Source organism: Abrus precatorius, unplaced genomic scaffold (assembly GCF_003935025.1).
Source record: "Abrus precatorius isolate BTA unplaced genomic scaffold, Abrus_2018 Scaffold48, whole genome shotgun sequence".
NCBI classification, from domain to species: Eukaryota; Viridiplantae; Streptophyta; class Magnoliopsida; order Fabales; family Fabaceae; genus Abrus; species Abrus precatorius.
In genome coordinates this window covers 1-18,531 of record NW_020874393.1, presented here as the reverse complement: position 1 = coordinate 18,531, position 18,531 = coordinate 1, and the positions used below count along the sequence as shown (strand labels likewise).

General features: G+C 32.0%; 1 protein-coding gene and 1 non-coding gene across 2 annotated transcripts; one reads left to right on the top strand and one right to left on the bottom strand.

Annotated features, from left to right (window-relative positions):
* Positions 1-3,829: 3,829 nt before the first annotated feature.
* Positions 3,830-3,903, bottom strand: TRNAW-CCA. Its single transcript has one exon. It is a non-coding gene; the product is annotated as a tRNA-Trp (tRNA).
* A 6,268-nt stretch (positions 3,904-10,171) lies between these two features.
* LOC113866510 (photosystem II CP47 reaction center protein-like) lies at positions 10,172-15,723 on the top strand. The gene is made up of 4 exons (XM_027501334.1): positions 10,172-11,697; positions 12,294-12,525; positions 13,468-14,106; positions 15,038-15,723. The coding sequence occupies exons 1-4, from the start codon at positions 10,177-10,179 to the stop codon at positions 15,541-15,543; spliced, it is 2,898 nt and encodes a 965-aa protein (XP_027357135.1). The 5' UTR covers positions 10,172-10,176; the 3' UTR covers positions 15,544-15,723.
* Positions 15,724-18,531: the final 2,808 nt, after the last annotated feature.

Genomic DNA, 18,531 nt, shown 5'->3' with positions numbered 1-18,531 from the left:
TTGCTTCTTTCTAGTCTTTTTCTACTATATTTAGGATTTAGGGAATTCCTTTTGTACCGTAATACTAGTCAGTTATAGTATGTATATTGTGAAGAAGACTATTTGACTTTGTTTCTTTGTTTTTTTTTTCATATTTCAATGTTCTAGAGAATAGAAAGTTCTAGAATCAAAATTTTCTTCTATTATAATAGAAGAAAATTCGATTCGATACTAAACCCAAAATAGATAGGCAGAAAATTTTAAGCAAAGTAGAAATTAAAATGGGGAAAACGGGATTCTAGGAGGGATTTTTTTCTTTTCCTAGAGTCCGATTCCTTCTTGCTTGTGTCGAAATAGAAATATTCTACAAAATATTAATAGAATATGATTTTTGAATCCCCTTCCTGAAATAAGCCTATTCTTAGCTTAGTTTCGATTTTTTCCAACTTAGAACTTTTATGACATATAATATTTTTTTTTATTGGATGCATATAATATAATACGTAGTGGACAAACAAAAAAGAGAGGGAATTAGGGAATTTGATTGACCAAATCCAATTTCTTCAATTAATTTGTTTATAAAAAAAAAAGAATTCAATCATGATTCGATATCATTAGAGACTAAAATAGATTTCGATCTAGAGTAAGATTCTATTAGTATAGTATAGAAAAGGCTCGATTCACATGATATTTGATCGGTATAATAGATATATATATATCCATATGAAAATTAGAAATACAATAGAATCAATTTCCATTGCGTCACCCAGAAGAAGTAAATTAAGTGATTTTTTTAATTCTTCTTTTGATTTTTCTTTCAACTTTAAAGAAAAAAAAAAGTATGGATGGACAAATATTATCCAGGAAAAGGGATATTTTGAAAAAATGAATGAAGTTCATTTTTCAAAAACATCAAAAAAGGGGAAATGGAGTTTTTTGAAACATCAGAAAAAGTTATCTATTCATTCATTTATACGAATAAAAAAATTATTAAAAAATATTATGATTATTAAAAACTCAACAGGGATCCACTCTTTCTTTGACGAATTTGAGGGGGTCCTGTTGAGTTCTTACGCTTTCATTTCGAAGACTCAAATAATACGATTCCTACAGGGATGAGCCCAATCCGGAATATGAACCATAAAAGAAAATACCAATTAAACCAATCACAGGAATACCAGTTACAGTACCTATTATCCAAAGAGGAATCCTTCCAGTAGTATCGGCCATTTATCCCACTTTCCTCCACATTTGATCAAGTAGTCAGTCATGCTAGAGACATAAACAGTCATAGATAATTATGAAATGATATCCTTCCGAACGAGATAAGAGAATTCCGAATATATATATATAATTTACTATTCCCTTTTCTTATATTAATTGAAGAAATAATTTGAAAATAAAACAGCAAGTACAAAAATGAGTAATAACCCCCAGTAGAGACTGGTGCGATTCAATTCAACATTTTGTTCATTTGGGTTTGATTGTGTCGTAGCTCTATAATTCGAATTAGGTTTATCGTTGGATGAACTGCATTGCTGATATTGATCCCAAAAAAGAAACGGTGGGTACCGCAAGTCCGTGAACAGCCAACCATCGTACTGTAAAAATTGGATAGGTCCTATCTATGGTCATTGGAGCCTCCTAAAAAGATCTACTAAATTCATCGAGTTGGTCCAAAGGATCAAAACGGCCAGTTATTAATGGAATTCCTTTTCGACTCTCTGTAAAATACTCGTTTGGGCGGGGGCTTCCAAATAAATCGTAAGCTAAACCCGTGCTGACAAATAACCAACCTGCAATGAATAGGGAAGGTATAGTAATGCTATGAATAATCCAGTATCGAATACTGGTAATAATATCAGCAAAAGAACGTTCTCCTGTGCTTCCAGACATGTCGAACTCCACATATTCTTGTACAGTCAAAAGGGGGATCGATTCCATAAAAGACGAGATCAGTAAGTCGTAATTTACTGAAATGTAATCCTTGTTAGATCGTCCATTTTGTACCAAGGGTGTCTTTTGAGTATACCGAATCAGTATAACTATCCTTCTTCTAACACAGCAACGAAATTTCACAATCAGTGGCGAAATCTAATACTAGATAAGTTCTTTCTTTATTGGTTGTTTCGATTTACTCAATAGAAAATTCCTCAAAGTTTGCGAATATAAAAAAATTAGAATAATAGTCTAAAATGAGGGTTCTCCACATTGTATTATTAGTTTCGGACTAGAAACGGAAGATCAATTAAAATGTGAATACGACGGATTGATTTCTTATAATTCATAAAGAAGATTATCATATTTCTACAATTCAATTAGATCCCAAATCTATAAATATACTTTATTGTGGTTGTCGAAGATATTTTTTGTTCGAACTCCCTCTTTTTTTTCATTTTAAAGAATGGAATTCGACTTTAAAGAATGGAATTGGTTTGTTGTCCAGTAACAAGTAACAATAATAGCAGTAATAGATACTATTTGATGACATAAAAAGAACAATTAATCCAATTTTGAAAAAAAAAAATTGGATTAATTGTTCTTGTATTAAACACAATAAAGGCTCTTTCTTGGCTTAATTATAAGGATAGACCTTTCCTCTTAAATAAAATATGCAGAGAAAAAAACTGTGGAACCCTAGTTTGGAGTGATCTGATACCTTTTTCTTCTCGTTGTAGATATTCGAAGAATGGAACCTACTACAAAATGAAATGAGTTAAAAGAAAAGTCAAAAAGGAAAGGGCATTCTAAGATCACTCTATTCTTTTGTTCGAAAAAAAAAAAGTGAAAAGAAAACAAATTAGATACAATAGAAAAAGGGGGTCAAAATAAAATAGACATTTTTTCTCCTATTTTCTTCCATATTAATTTAAAGTTAAATAAATTTGAACAACAAAATTCTTATTATTTTTTTATTATTTTATATTTCGCATATAATTATTATTATAGTTTCTAATATAAATAGAATCTTTTTTTTTCTAATATAAATAGAATTTTATAGAATATATATATAACAAATATAAATATTTATATATATATAAAGAATCAAAATGAATATTTTAATTAGATTAGTTTACTTTTACTCAATTCATGAGTTGTTCAATAAATCGGTTCATTTGGAATCACAGGATGGGTAGATGTCACAGATGATGAATTGATTTTTTTATTATGTCACTATATTTATTTTTGTTCGTCTGTAATAATTGATTGAAAAATCTCAAATTTTCAATTGTATCTTTTCAGGGATATTTTGATTTATCTTCTTTTTTTTCTCTCAAAAATGGAAACTTAGGGAAGTGCTTTATAAACATATGTATAAAAAGAACATATTTCATTTAGCTTCTTTATGCCCACTATAACTAGTTATTTCGGTTTTTTACTAGCGGTTTTAACTATAACCTCAGCTCTATTTATCGGTCTGAATAAGATACGACTTATTTGATTTAAAATTATGAAATTAGTTGGAAATCTTGGAATATTCAAGATATTCTATAGTTCCTTACCGTGTCAATTTCCAATTTTTGGTCATTCAAATTAAAATGAATGATCAATACAGATTATTATTTAAGGATAAATATTACCTCCCCCTTTCCCTTTCGAACAAAAAAAATGATTGAAGTTTTTCTATTTGGAATCGTGTTAGGTTTAATTCCTATTACTTTAGCTGGCTTATTTGTAACTGCATATTTACAATACCGACGAGGTGATCAGCTGGACCTTTGATTAATTAATGTCTCATTTGTTTATTGATCCCCTATTTATTTGTTTTAATACTGGGGTTCAATAAATTCATACTTTAGACTGCTGCTCAATTATTTCAGTGTAATTCTCAATTTAATAATAATGGAATCGCGCTCTGTAGGATTTGAACCTACGACATCGGGTTTTGGAGACCCGCGTTCTACCGAACTGAACTAAGAGCGCTTTATTCTCATAAATTATTTTATATGATCCCTTATTATTGCTCATATGATAAGTGATATCATATAATAAGTAATAGTTAGGGATAGGGATGACAGGATTTGAACCCGTGACATTTTGTACCCAAAACAAACGCGCTACCAAGCTGCGCTACATCCCTTTCCATTGGTTTCCAGTATCATTATAAAGAATCTTTGTCTTATTTTCCACATTTTTCTTTTCTTCGTTGATATACATATCAATTATCCTATCATTTTTCTTTTTTTTTTAGTTTCCTAGACTATAATATAGAATAGAATATGAAAAAGAAATATTCTATAGAAGAAAGAAAGAATATTGAATTAAATTAAAAAATAGAATAAAAATAGAATTTAAAATAGAAAGTATAATAAGAATAAAGAATAATATGTATATAAAGAAAAAAAAAGAATATATAGAATAGAAAATAGAATAATGAAAAAATTCAAAAGAAAATAATTCGTTTATTAAATAAACGAATTATTCGTAATTAATATAATAATATTAATATAATATAGTTAAATATTTTTTATGAAAAATAGAATAAATAATATTAATAAATACTAGAATCAAATTAATAAATACTAGAATCAAATAAAAAGAAAATATTCTAAAAAAGGAGGATTTGAAATGCGAGATCTAAAAACATATCTTTCCGTGGCACCAGTAATAAGTACTCTATGGTTCGGGGCTTTGGCGGGTCTCTTGATAGAGATCAATCGTTTTTTCCCAGATGCATTGATATTCCCCTTTTTTTCATTCTAGTTATTGGCACAGCACGGGAAGGGGTGAAGAAAATCAATTCAATATCTGTAATTAATTAATTAATTCCCTCTTCTTTATTTCTTATTTTTGAGAATGAAAATTTTTTCAATTAGAAAAGATAAAAGTGGATTCAGCCTCAGTGAAACTCGGAATCTGGTCTAGGCTTCAATGGAATTGAATTAAGAATTTCATTCCATTTCTATTAATAATAAATAGAGTGAGACCAAAAATAAAAATGGAATGGATAGGAAGGGGGCAAAATATCATACAAGATACTTAAATGAAAACTAAAATATTGTACTGCGATTCGAAACAAAATATAGTTCCAAATCATTATATTACTTAATGATTACTGTACTACATTAATTGGAACGAAATCTTTCAGAAGTTTATTTCGAATTATTAACTTTTAATATTTTTCGTTCCTTTTTTCTTCTTCGCTTCGACTTCGAAAATAGAAGAGTTAAGTGAATTAAAAACCCAAAGGAGAGGTTCATGGCCAAGGGTAAAGATATCCGAGTAACTGTTATTTTGGAATGTACCAGTTGTGATCAAAAGAGTGTTAATAAGGAATCAACGGGTACTTCCAGATATATTACTCAAAAGAATCGACACAATACGCCTAGTCGGTTGGAATTGAGAAAATTCTGTCCCTGTTGTTGCAAACACACGATTCACGCAGAAATCAAGAAATAGAGAAAATTGATCGCTTATGTGTTACCTTTCTAACCAAGGAACATAACATGTAATAAAACAATCTTTCATATATGTATATAATTTTTAATTAAATTATATACATATATCATTATAGAACATATATTTCATTATAAAACATATATTTCATTATAAAACAAAAAAAAAAAAGAAACTAAGAATAGAAAGAAAAAAAAAACAAATCTTCTTTTAAGAAATGCGATTTTTGGAATAGGAATAAACAAACCATGGATAAATCTAAACGACTCTTTCTTAAATCCAAGCGATCTTTTCGTAGACGTTTGCCCCCGATTCAATCGGGGGACCAAATTGATTATAAAAACATGGGTTTAATTAGTCGATTTATTAGTGAACAAGGAAAAATAATATCTAGACGCGTGAATAGATTGACCTTAAAACAACAACGATTAATTACGATTGCTATAAAACAAGCTCGTATTTTATCTTCGTTACCTTTTCTTAATAATGAAAAACAATTTGAAAAAAGCGAGTCGACTGCTAGAACTGCTACTGTTTTAAAAAAAAAAAAAAAATAGAGTTACTCCTTAATTGAATTCAAATTTGTATCTAAACTCAAATCAAACGTGGATTGATGTTTTGTTCGAAAACTCCAACAATTCAATTTGGGTTGTTATATTGTAATAAAAAGGATAATCCGTTAAGAAGAATAAATCTTTTTTTGATTCAGCTTGGTTGTTTATTTTGATCACTTTATCATATGAATTCTAATTTTATCATACAAATCTCTATTCTATACCTTCCCGGAGCTCAGTCTCCGGGAAATTTTAGTTTTTATGAGCTCGTTGGCAATCATAAAAAGACAATTCTCTTTTAATATAGCTATTTGTGCAACTATTTTACGATTAAGAAGCAATTGCTTCTTGTATAGATTATAGATGAAATTATTGTAAATATAGTATATTTTTGGATTCTCGCGAATTACTGCATTTATTCGACTAATCCATAAACCGCGAAAATCTCTTTTTTTCCTATCTCTATCCCGATGAGCCGAAACCAAAGCTTTAATTTTCTGTTGAGGAATAGTTCGAGTAAGTCTTGAATGAGCCCCGCGAAAGCTTGATGTAAATAAACGAATTTTTGTCCTCCGTTTCCGAGCTATATATCCTCGTTTAATTCTGGTCATTGAGTAAATGAGACTTTGGTGAATAACTATTTCATTTTTTTCTTTCAGTTATTCTTTTCTTCTTCCTAGTCTATTAATAACAAAGATGGATTCTTCCAATGTATAAAAAAAAATTCCAATGGCTTTTGCTACTATAACCTTCCCAACCACGATTTTTTTCTAAGTATTTAATTTAACTTTGAAATAAGAAATTGTATTGATACTAGGTATCAAAAAACATAGTAAATTAAATAGGATATAGATAAAAAAAAGAATGGGTTCCATCGTTTCTATGATTCTTTTTTAAACGACTAGGTCCTCTCTATACACCGGAGCCCCTTCTTTCATTTAATCCTTATTTAATCAATGTTATTGTTAACTTGTACAGTTCACATTCTTTGGCTCTACCCATGAAATATTTAGTAATAGGTTTTTTACAACGAAATCAAGTTATACAGTAACGGTGTTTAAGTATGAAAATTAGCTGGGTAACTGACCTTCTTATTCCGTTTTTGCAAAATAAATTAGGGGCATAATTTTTCTTTAATAGTATTTTCTCCGCTTAGTGGGTAACCATTTGTTACCAATGGAAAAGTGTTTCTCATCTTAAATTGCAAATTGGGGTGATTGGGTTTACACCAATCGAAATCATAAATTTTATATATGATAGAAGAATGCTTATATTATTAATAGATTTTTTTTTAAGTTAAGATAGTGTGAATGGAGTTCTTCCATTCACACTATCTTAACTGATCGCTAATACTGAAAAAATGGGTTTGGTTTCTTTTTTTTTTTATTAGTAGAATGATCTAAACGAGTCACACATACACCCTGGTACATGTCCCTCGGCGCTGAGGGCATCCCCGAAGAGCGGGGGATTTCGTGACATTTCGGATTGGCTGTCTTGTGTTTCTAATAAGTTGTTTCATAGTTGGCATGGTGGATCCTATAGACATAATGAGCCGGTTTAGATCAATCCTAACCCGATGATTATGAATTACTTATATTTTATTAATTTAATAGATTAATTAATAGAAAAAAAAGTTATATTAAATTAAAAGGATTAAGGAGATAAAATTCAATCTCAAATCCTGTATTTTTTTTTGAGAAGAATCTTAGTTACTAATTGTTTATTGAAGTGCTATAATATCAACAATTCCGTGGGCTTGGGCTTCTGCTGCTGACATAAAAACATCCCTTTCCATATCTTCAGATACAACCCATAAAGGTTTACCCGTTCTTTGTACATAAACCCTTGTGATAGTTTCACGCAGTTTCAGTAGTTCTCCCGCTTCCACGATAAATTCTCCCGTTTGTGCCTCATAAAAAGAACTAGCGGGTTGGTGGATCATTACCCTGATTATATAACTTTATAAGTCTTTTCTTTATCTTGATAAAGATTTTGATGCGGATTTTCCCAATATTAGTCAATATTTTCTTTCGTCCTCAAACTAAGGTGAAAAGAATAAATACAAATAAGAAAATAAATGAGCAAAGATAAGATTCAATAACCGTACAAGCATTTTTTGCGTATTGATGCATACGGCTTTTCTTTTCCACGTATGCAATTTCTTTTTTTCCTCTATGGATAGAGTATTTTCTCTATGGATTTTTTTCCATTGAAGAAAAAAAAATAGAAAATCTACTGGGTTTTTTGGATCCAGATCCTTAAATAATAAATAATACAATAACCAACCTTCCTTTTTCTTTTTGAGTATTTTTTTTAAATACTATGATGGTTCCGTTGTTTTCTTATTTCGTCTTTTTTGTTATTCAGCAATCCGAAAGTTTCTTGTTTTTTATCATATGTTTTTTATTTTCTAATTAAAATAAATATTGTTAGACATAAATATTGTTAAAAGCTTTTTGGTATGAAAACTAAAAACAAAAAAGTCTGTGACACTAAAACTAAACTAGGTTCCTGATAGATCAGATAAAATCGTAAAAGCCCTCTCTTTCATACTACTTTTTCGATACATAATCAAATGGTTTAAAAAACAAAAATTTGTATATCGAATTCGAAGTACCATGCTATTATTACTTAAGTATTTTTATGGCGAAGGTATAGTCTTCATATATATTCTCAAATAAAAGAATCATTGGCGCCAAGCGTGAGGGAATGCTAGACGTTTGGTAATTTCTCCTCCTGCCAAAAGAAAGGATCCCATTGAAGCGGCTAATGCCATACATATTGTCTGTATATCTGGTTGTACATATTGCATAGTATCATAAATAGCCATTCCGGGTATTATCCACCCACCCGGAGAATTTATAAACAGATACACATCTCTGTTATATTTTTCTATACCGAGAAATAGCAGAATGCCAATAAGTTGATTCGATAGTTCACTATCGACCTCTTGGCCTAAAAAAAGTAATCTTTCTCGATAAAGTCGATTGATTAGGATTTAATCTTATACCTTAAGAGCCGTACATGCACCTTTTGATGCATACGGTTCACTAAAAATCATATAAACAAAAAGGAATCAATGTGTCTATTTCAACCCTCTTTCCCTTTTCATAATGGACTCTTTCGAATTTTTAACGAAAAAAAATGTACTAAATTTATTGAACTAACTTCTCATTGATGTATTGCTTTCATCGAGATCGAACACAAATCACAATGTAATTTTCTTGTTTCTGAATGGACTTCCTCAATTCTTTTAGGTTTCTTTTCTACTCTAAGTAAGGATAAGGATCTGCCCGATTTTTATTTGCACATATAGGACAAATATTACAATACCATGTCTTTTTGTTACGACTTATCTCTTCTCTGAATTTATTATTTCATTTTTTCTGTAAAATATATGATATGATAGAAGTAGTAATTGTGGATATATTACCAATTGGTTTTTTTCTAAACAGAGTCTGGATACTTCGTTTTATTGGTCCAAGCAAGCCAACCATAAATTATTTTGAATTTCGAATAGTAATCTGGATACCCCCTCCAAAAAATAAAAAATCGATCGAATTGCACTTCATTACACTTCACGCTCCAAATTTTGGATGATTCAATCATTCTTTTTTGGTGGTGAAAGAGAGGATATCTCAATCGGGGGGGGAGAACGGGGAAATCCCGTATGACCAAATATATCTGACAAGTCGCACTATATATCAATCCAAGATGCATTTCCTTCTCCAGGACTTCGAAAGGTTACTTTTGGAACACCAATGGGCATAAAATAGAGAAAAAAAGAAAATAAAATAATATATTTAACTTTAGTGTGGAAACGTAAGAATGGGTTTATTGTGTTAAAAACAATTTGCTTTTATTATATTGTATTTTTTATAAATCATAAAAAAGGGAAGAGTAAAGATAAAGATAGAGTAAAGTTGTTACGAATGGGTCCTTGGGTGATAAACGAATATGTCTGCATTTACATATTTAAATACTCATAGAGAAAATTGTCAACCCCCCCTTCCCACCATTGCGTATTCTTACTTATCGGGTATAGAATAGATCTGCTTCTTCTTGTTCCTACAAATATGATTGTTCCACTATTACTAAACACTATTACTAAAAAACTAGAACAAACATTAATTCTTTCTCCGAGATAATCTACTAAAAGGTAAAAGGTGAGAATCCATAGTATAGTTTTTTCCAGTGCAATAAAGTTACATAGTGTCTATTTTTTGTTGATATAAGGGGTATTTTCATGGGTTTACCTTGGTATCGTGTTCATACTGTTGTATTAAATGATCCAGGCCGTTTGCTTTCTGTTCACATAATGCATACAGCTCTGGTTGCTGGTTGGGCTGGTTCGATGGCTCTATATGAATTAGCAGTTTTTGATCCCTCTGACCCTGTTCTTGATCCAATGTGGAGACAGGGTATGTTTGTTATACCCTTCATGACTCGTTTAGGAATAACCAATTCGTGGGGCGGTTGGAATATCACCGGGGGGACTATAACGAATCCGGGTATTTGGAGTTACGAAGGTGTGGCCGGAGCACATATTGTGTTTTCGGGCTTGTGCTTTTTAGCGGCTATCTGGCATTGGGTTTATTGGGATCTAGAAATTTTTTGTGATGAACGTACCGGAAAACCTTCTTTGGATTTGCCCAAAATTTTTGGAATTCATTTATTTCTTGCAGGAGTGGTTTGTTTTGGTTTTGGAGCATTTCATGTAACAGGATTGTACGGTCCTGGAATATGGGTGTCTGATCCTTATGGATTAACGGGAAGGGTACAATCCATAAATCCCGCATGGGGTGTGGAAGGTTTTGATCCTTTTGTTCCGGGGGGAATAGCTTCTCATCATATTGCAGCAGGAACATTGGGCATATTAGCGGGTCTTTTCCATCTTAGTGTGCGTCCACCGCAACGTCTATACAAAGGATTGCGTATGGGAAATATTGAAACCGTCCTTTCCAGCAGTATCGCTGCTGTCTTTTTTGCAGCTTTTGTTGTTGCTGGAACTATGTGGTATGGTTCAGCAACTACCCCCATTGAATTATTTGGTCCCACTCGTTATCAATGGGATCAAGGATACTTCCAGCAAGAAATATATCGAAGAGTTGGTGCTGGGCTAGCCGAAAATCAAAGTTTATCAGAAGCTTGGTCTAAAATTCCTGAAAAATTAGCTTTTTATGATTACATCGGCAATAATCCAGCAAAAGGGGGATTGTTTAGAGCGGGCTCAATGGATAATGGAGATGGAATAGCCGTTGGTTGGTTAGGGCATCCCATCTTTAGAGATAAAGAGGGGTGTGAACTTTTTGTACGCCGTATGCCTACTTTTTTTGAAACATTTCCGGTTGTTTTAGTAGACGGAGACGGAATTGTTAGAGCCGATGTTCCTTTTCGAAGGGCAGAATCGAAATATAGTGTCGAACAAGTAGGTGTAACTGTTGAGTTCTATGGTGGCGAACTCAATGGAGTCAGTTATAGTGATCCTGCTACTGTGAAAAAATATGCTAGACGTGCTCAATTAGGTGAAATTTTTGAATTAGATCGTGCTACTTTGAAATCAGATGGTGTTTTTCGTAGCAGTCCAAGAGGTTGGTTTACTTTTGGACATGCTTCGTTTGCTCTACTCTTCTTTTTCGGGCATATTTGGCATGGTGCTAGAACCTTGTTCCGAGATGTTTTTGCTGGGATCGACCCAGATTTGGATGCTCAAGTAGAATTTGGAGCATTCCAAAAACTTGGAGATCCAACTACAAGAAGACAGATAGTATGATAGAGCATTCTTTTGTTCCTTTTCGACTTTTTTTGTTTTTGTTGTTATGATTTGAATTTGACATAAAGAACCAGATAAATCTTGATTCGACTCAAAACACTTTGTTTTCACTTTTTTTCTTTATCCGAGAAATGAGCTCCAATAAACAATAAACAGGTATGAAAGCTATAATTGTAAACCACGATTAAATCTATGGAAGCATTGGTTTATACATTCCTCTTAGTTTCGACTTTAGGAATCATTTTTTTCGCTATCTTTTTTAGAGAACCCCCTAAAGTTCCAACTAAAAAAATGAAATGATTTTTCATTATCTCAATTGAAGTAATGAGCCCCCAATATTATATTAAGGGCTCATTACTTCAACTAGTCCCCATGCTCTTCGAATGGATCTCTTAGTTGTTGAGAGGGTTGCCCAAAAGCAGTATATAAGGCATACCCAGTAAAACTTACAAGTAAACCAGATATAGAGATGGCAACTAGGGTTGCTGTTTCCATTATAATTCTAAAAATTCTTAGAATTCCAAAATTTCAAGACCACAATGGATCTATAGGATATAGATCCTATATTTACAGCGGAATGGTATACAAAGTCAACAGATCTCAATCAATATAAAATAGGATTTATGGCTACACAAACTGTTGAGGGTAATTCTAAGTCTAGTCCAAGACGAACTATTGTAGGGGATTTATTAAAACCATTAAATTCAGAATATGGTAAAGTAGCTCCGGGGTGGGGAACTACTCCTTTGATGGGTGTTGCAATGGCTCTATTTGCGATATTTCTATCTATTATTTTGGAGATTTATAATTCGTCCATTTTACTGGACGGAATTTCTATGAATTAGATTCACAAGAATCAAGTAACTAGCTTTTCAATAGAAAACTAAGGTTAAGCATTTAGGTTTTTTATCGTTAGCCTATTTCATTTTGATTTGGTAGTTTGATCGTGAAACTTCTTTGTTTCTGTATTTCCGGAATATGAGTGTGTGACTTGTTATAATGGATCTTATTGATAGTACAGAACATAAAAAAAATGGATCTGTCATCTTGATAGAGATGATTTTACCCCGTCAGATATTTATTCTAGTATCTGGAGTACGGAATATAGAAAATCAAAAATATTCTTAAAATATTAGAACTATGATTCATACTAAATATTTAGACCTCGTAACTGGATTTAAAAAAACTTTTCAAAGAGTTGAAAGAATAAATTGAAAAATGAAAATTATTTAAAACTTCCGTCGATTATCTTTATTTTGATCAACGGACAAATGTTTCTTTGTTCTATCTATTCATTGAATAAGTGATGATCCAGCAGTTCTTACTCAGGGAATTTTTGGACTTCGATTAAAGGTTTTTTTTGAATCATCGTGGTCATGATACGAATCTGATGTTTTTTTTAATTGATTCATATGGTCCTAACAAGAGAATTCCTATCAATAATAATAATTAAGAAAACAGCAGTAAAAAAAAGAACATTACACACAAATAAAAAATGGAAGTAAATAATAGAATATTCAAGAGGCCTACTGTAAATAAAGACGAGTGAGCCGACTTGATATTTTGGCATTATAACCACAAAGAATAGTTTTCGGATTTCTATTTTTTCTTATCTTCCGAAAAGATTGGAATCATAGGATTCCGTTAAGAAGTTTCAAGCTTTCTATTACACATATCTGTTTTCATTACAACCAGTATTTGGGTATTTTTGTTTGAGCCGTACGAGATGAAATTCTCATATACGGTTCTCGGGGGGGGTACCTTAGTTTACCTATCTCAATAAAGTCTATGATTGGTTCGAAGAACGTCTTGAGATTCAGGCGATTGTCGATGATATAACCAGTAAATACGTTCCTCCCCATGTAAACATATTTTATTGTTTAGGAGGAATTACACTTACTTGTTTTTTAGTCCAAGTAGCGACGGGATTTGCTATGACTTTTTATTATCGTCCGACTGTTACTGAAGCTTTTGCTTCTGTTCAATATATAATGACGGAGGCTAACTTTGGTTGGTTAATCCGATCAGTTCATCGATGGTCGGCAAGTATGATGGTCTTAATGATGATTCTGCACGTATTTCGCGTGTATCTCACAGGTGGCTTTAAAAAACCTCGCGAATTAACTTGGGTTACCGGTGTAGTTTTGGCTGTATTGACCGCATCTTTTGGTGTAACTGGTTATTCCTTACCTTGGGATCAAATTGGTTATTGGGCAGTCAAAATTGTAACAGGCGTGCCCGAAGCTATTCCTGTAATAGGATCCTCTTTGGTAGAGTTATTACGCGGAAGTTCTAGTGTGGGACAATCCACCTTGACTCGTTTTTATAGTTTGCATACTTTTGTATTACCTCTTCTTACTGCCGTATTTATGTTAATGCACTTTCCAATGATACGTAAGCAAGGCATTTCTGGTCCTTTATAGTAAATATGAATCATAGATATTTGTAATTAATCATTTCTTATTTGGGGGAGGAATATATTTCATTGCTACAAATATGGATTATTTAAAAGAATAAGACATGTATTTGGATATTTTCCTTCAATTTAACAAAATTGGATTATTATTATTTTTTACATACACGAATAGTTGAAGGGAATTCTACGAAGAAGAAATGGATTATGGGAGTGTGTGACTTGAACTATTGATTGGGCCACGCAGATATATGATTTTCTCTTATCTGCCACATTTGAATTTACAATTCAATGTGTCTTTATTCCAACTACCACGCAAGGTCCGTCCCTACAGAGGATAGGCTGGTTTCACTTGTAAAGAATCTTTTCTATGATCAGACTCGATCATATCCTGCATGAACAGGCTCCGTAACATCCAGTAAAAAAAGTGATGTGGGATAATCTGAATTATATTTTCTCTATTTCACTGAACTTAATAGTATGGAAATGCATTCATTTCCTATGCATTGACTCGATTTATGATACTATCGGAGTAAACCAAGTGGATCTAAAGAAGAACAGGGGTTAGATTATATTAGTAACAAGTAAATCCTTTGTACGTAAAAAGTTCCAAGATTTTTTTTTTGGGGGGGGGGTAAGAATTGCAAGGTTTGAGATCACCCAAAAAGCACTATTCACTTTGAAAGCCTACTTGGGTATTGAGCGTTTACTTAAGTTTACTTAATAATAAAAGAACTTAATTTTTTTTTTTTGCAGATAAGATAATTGTAACTTCGGAGAAGAAAATAAGGTTTATTTTCTTACATGGAATCTTTCTATATGTGTGGATAACATATGCATTTTTTCTATGGATACATTCGAAATGTTTGATTCGTGCTCGAGCCGGATGATGAAAAATTATCATGTCCGGTTCTTTCGGAGGATGGATCTATAAGAATTCACCTATCCTAATAACAAAAAAACCTGACTTGAATGATCCTGTATTAAGAGCTAAATTGGCTAAAGGAATGGGTCATAATTATTATGGAGAACCTGCATGGCCCAATGATCTTTTATATATTTTTCCAGTAGTAATTCTGGGTACTATTGCCTGTAACGTAGGATTAGCGGTTCTAGAACCATCAATGATTGGAGAACCCGCGGATCCATTTGCAACTCCTTTGGAAATACTACCCGAATGGTATTTCTTTCCCGTATTTCAAATACTTCGTACAGTGCCCAATAAGTTATTAGGCGTTCTTTTAATGGTTTCGGTACCTATGGGATTATTAACAGTACCCTTTTTGGAAAATGTTAATAAATTCCAAAACCCATTTCGCCGTCCAGTAGCAACAACCATCTTTTTAATTGGTACCATAGTAGCCCTTTGGTTGGGTATTGGAGCAACATTACCTATTGAGAAATCTCTAATTTTAGGTCTTTTTTAAACTTTTTAATTAAATGGATTCAATTGTGAAATAAAATATCATGCCATGTATATTGTGTATCTAGGGAGAATTCATTTTGAAACGACTAATCCCTAGATACATCTTTTGGCCTATTCCGAGTATATGGATTTATTCTAAGGATTCAAATTACACATTTTCACCTTTATTTTTATAAATAATAAAAATATGAAAAAAAAAAAACCAATGCCAATGGATTTCAAATTTATGCGAAATGCTTTTCTATTTCTAAAATGTCTAATATATGTTTTACATCTTCTACACGAAAATGTTCCATTTCCATAAGGTCTTCTTGACTATTATTCAAAAGTTCTAATAATGTATGAATATTGGATCTTTTGAGACAATTATAGATCTTGGGAGGCAATTCTAATTGGTCAATAAAAATGGATTTCAATGCTATTCCTTTTTTATTTTTCCTCAGTTTATCCTTAGCCAATATATCATGAAAAGTAAAAAGGGGTAAAGTAACCTTGTGTTGATTTTTTTCTAAATGAAAGGGATCTTCTTCTGCATGTAAAAAGGGAATAAATAAATCAATCAAATTCCGAGAGGCTTCATAAAGCGCCTCTTTAGGAGTTAAACTCCCATTTGTCCATATTTCGAGAAAGAGTATCTCTTGTTTTTTTTTCCCATTCCCATAGGAATGAATACTATGATTTACATTTCGAACAGGCATGAATACAGCATCTATGGGAAAACTTCCGTCTTGAAAGTTTTTTAGTGTTTTTATACGATATCCGCGATTCCTCTCAATTTTTAATCCAATACACAAATTAATAGGTTCTGTTAGGTTGGCTATATGTTGTGTATTATCAATGATTTCCACAGAAGGTGGTAAAATGATGTCTTGAGCAGTTATATATCCAGGACCTTTGAAACAAATAGATGCGTCTTGAGTTCCATACAGATTACTTCTCAATACAATTTCTTTCAAATTCATTAAAATTTCATGTACTGATTCTTGAATACCTACTATGGTAGAATATTCATGTGGTATTTTCTCCGATTTTGCACGTGTAATACATGTTCCCTCTATTTCTCCTAGCAAAACTCTTCGCACTGCAATGCCTATTGTATCGGCTTGGCCTTTCATAAGTGGAGACAGAATAAAGCGTCCATAATAAAGACGTTTACTGTCTACTCTTGATTCAACACACTTCCACTGTAGTGTCCGAGTTGATACTCTTATTTTCTCTCGAACCATAGTAATATATATATATTTGATCAAACCCTTGAATTGTTTATTTCTCTTGAAATCTTTTCCATGTTTATTTTTAATTTTACACACGTCTTTTTTTCGGAGACCTACATCCATTATGTGGCATAGGGGTTACATCCCGTATAAAATTTAATAGTATACCACTTCTACGAATAGCTCTTAATGCCGCATCTCTTCCGAGACCGGGGCCTTTTATCATGACTTCTGCTCGTTGCATGCCTTGATCCGCTACTGTTCGAATAGCATTTCCTGCTGCGGTTTGAGCGGCAAATGGTGTACCCCTTCGTGTACCCTTGAATCCACAAGTACCGGCGGAGGACCAAGAAATAACCCGACCACGTACATCTGTAACAGTCACAATAGTATTGTTAAAACTAGCTTGAACATGAATAACTCCCTTTGGTATTTTATGAGCATGCTTACGCGAACCAATACGTCCATTTTTACGCGAACCCATTTTTGGTATAGGTTTTGCCATATTTGATTATTTCATAAAAATAAGTCCGAGATATATGGATATATCCATTTCATTCAAAAACGGATCCTTTACTTTTTTCTAACTAGTTTCTAACTAGAATTCATATTCGATTTATATATATCAATTGTATTTTTATATTAATCGACATCGAATATGAATTTTTGAAATAAAATTTCAAATTGGAAATACCAATAATAAAAAATTTCTTCTAATATTTTATAAAATATATATTCTAATATTTTTATATTCTATTTTTATAGAAAATCCTCTTTTGTGGAAATATTATCCTTGTCTTTGTTTATGTTTTGGATTGGAACAAATTACTAGAATTCGCCCTCGCCTGCGAATTAATCGACATTTTTCACAAATTTTACGGACGGAGGCCCCTATTTTCATATTTGTAATTCCTTAATAAGTTAATACCAAATCTATTTATTGGAAGAAAATAAGGTTTCCTTACATTTTGAACTTGTACCCCCCCCCCAAAAAAAAAGATTGTTGAAATTAAAAAACAGTCTAATTAAATTGAATTTTTTATGCTTCTTTTTTTTTTTTCTACGGGCGTATACATATAAACATATAAAAAGTACGTCGAATCTTTTGAAAAACATAGCTTATAATTCAATTTTGATTATATAAAGGAATCTGAAACATACCCCTGGGAATTTATTCATTCAGGAATTAAATCCTCTTGAATCCTTTTTATTTTTTCTTTTTTTTTTTCCAATTCCAGTTTCAGTTAAACCCCCTTCGCACATTCACTAGTATATGAGGGGTGGGTGATATTCTAAATCTGTGTTTTCTCTCTCTCTTTTTGACAAAAATGGATAGAAATTTCTCATCTAATTCGTATTTCAGAAAGATTACCATATATAACATAAAATTTCTCCGCCTATTTTTTCTAATCGAGCCTCTCGATCTGTCATTATACCCCTAGAAGTTGAAAGAATTACAATCCCCATGCCTCCTAAAATTTTAGGGATTCGTTGATAATTAGAATATATTCGCAGACCAGGTGTACTGATCCGTTTTAAATTTAAAAAACTTTTATATGATCCTTTCTTATTTATTCTATACCGTAGAGTTAAAACTAAATAATATTTGTCGCTTTCCCTATGTTTTCTGACGTTTTCAACAAAACCCTCTCGTAAAAGTATTTTCACAGTGTTTTCGGTGATGTTAGTAAATGGTATTTGAACCATTTTTTTTCTATTCATATCAGCATTTCGTATATAGGTTATTATGTCAGCGATGGTGTCCTTACTCATGA

Coding starts and splice junctions, on each gene's coding strand:
- LOC113866510 (XM_027501334.1), top strand. CDS start 10,177: ATGGGTTTACCTTGGTATCGTGTTCATACTGTTGTATTAAATGATCCA. Junction 11,698..12,293: donor CAACTACAAGAAGACAGATA/GTATGATAGAGC, acceptor TGGTATACAAAG/TCAACAGATCTCAATCAATA. Junction 12,526..13,467: donor TTATAATTCGTCCATTTTAC/TGGACGGAATTT, acceptor GGGGGGTACCTT/AGTTTACCTATCTCAATAAA.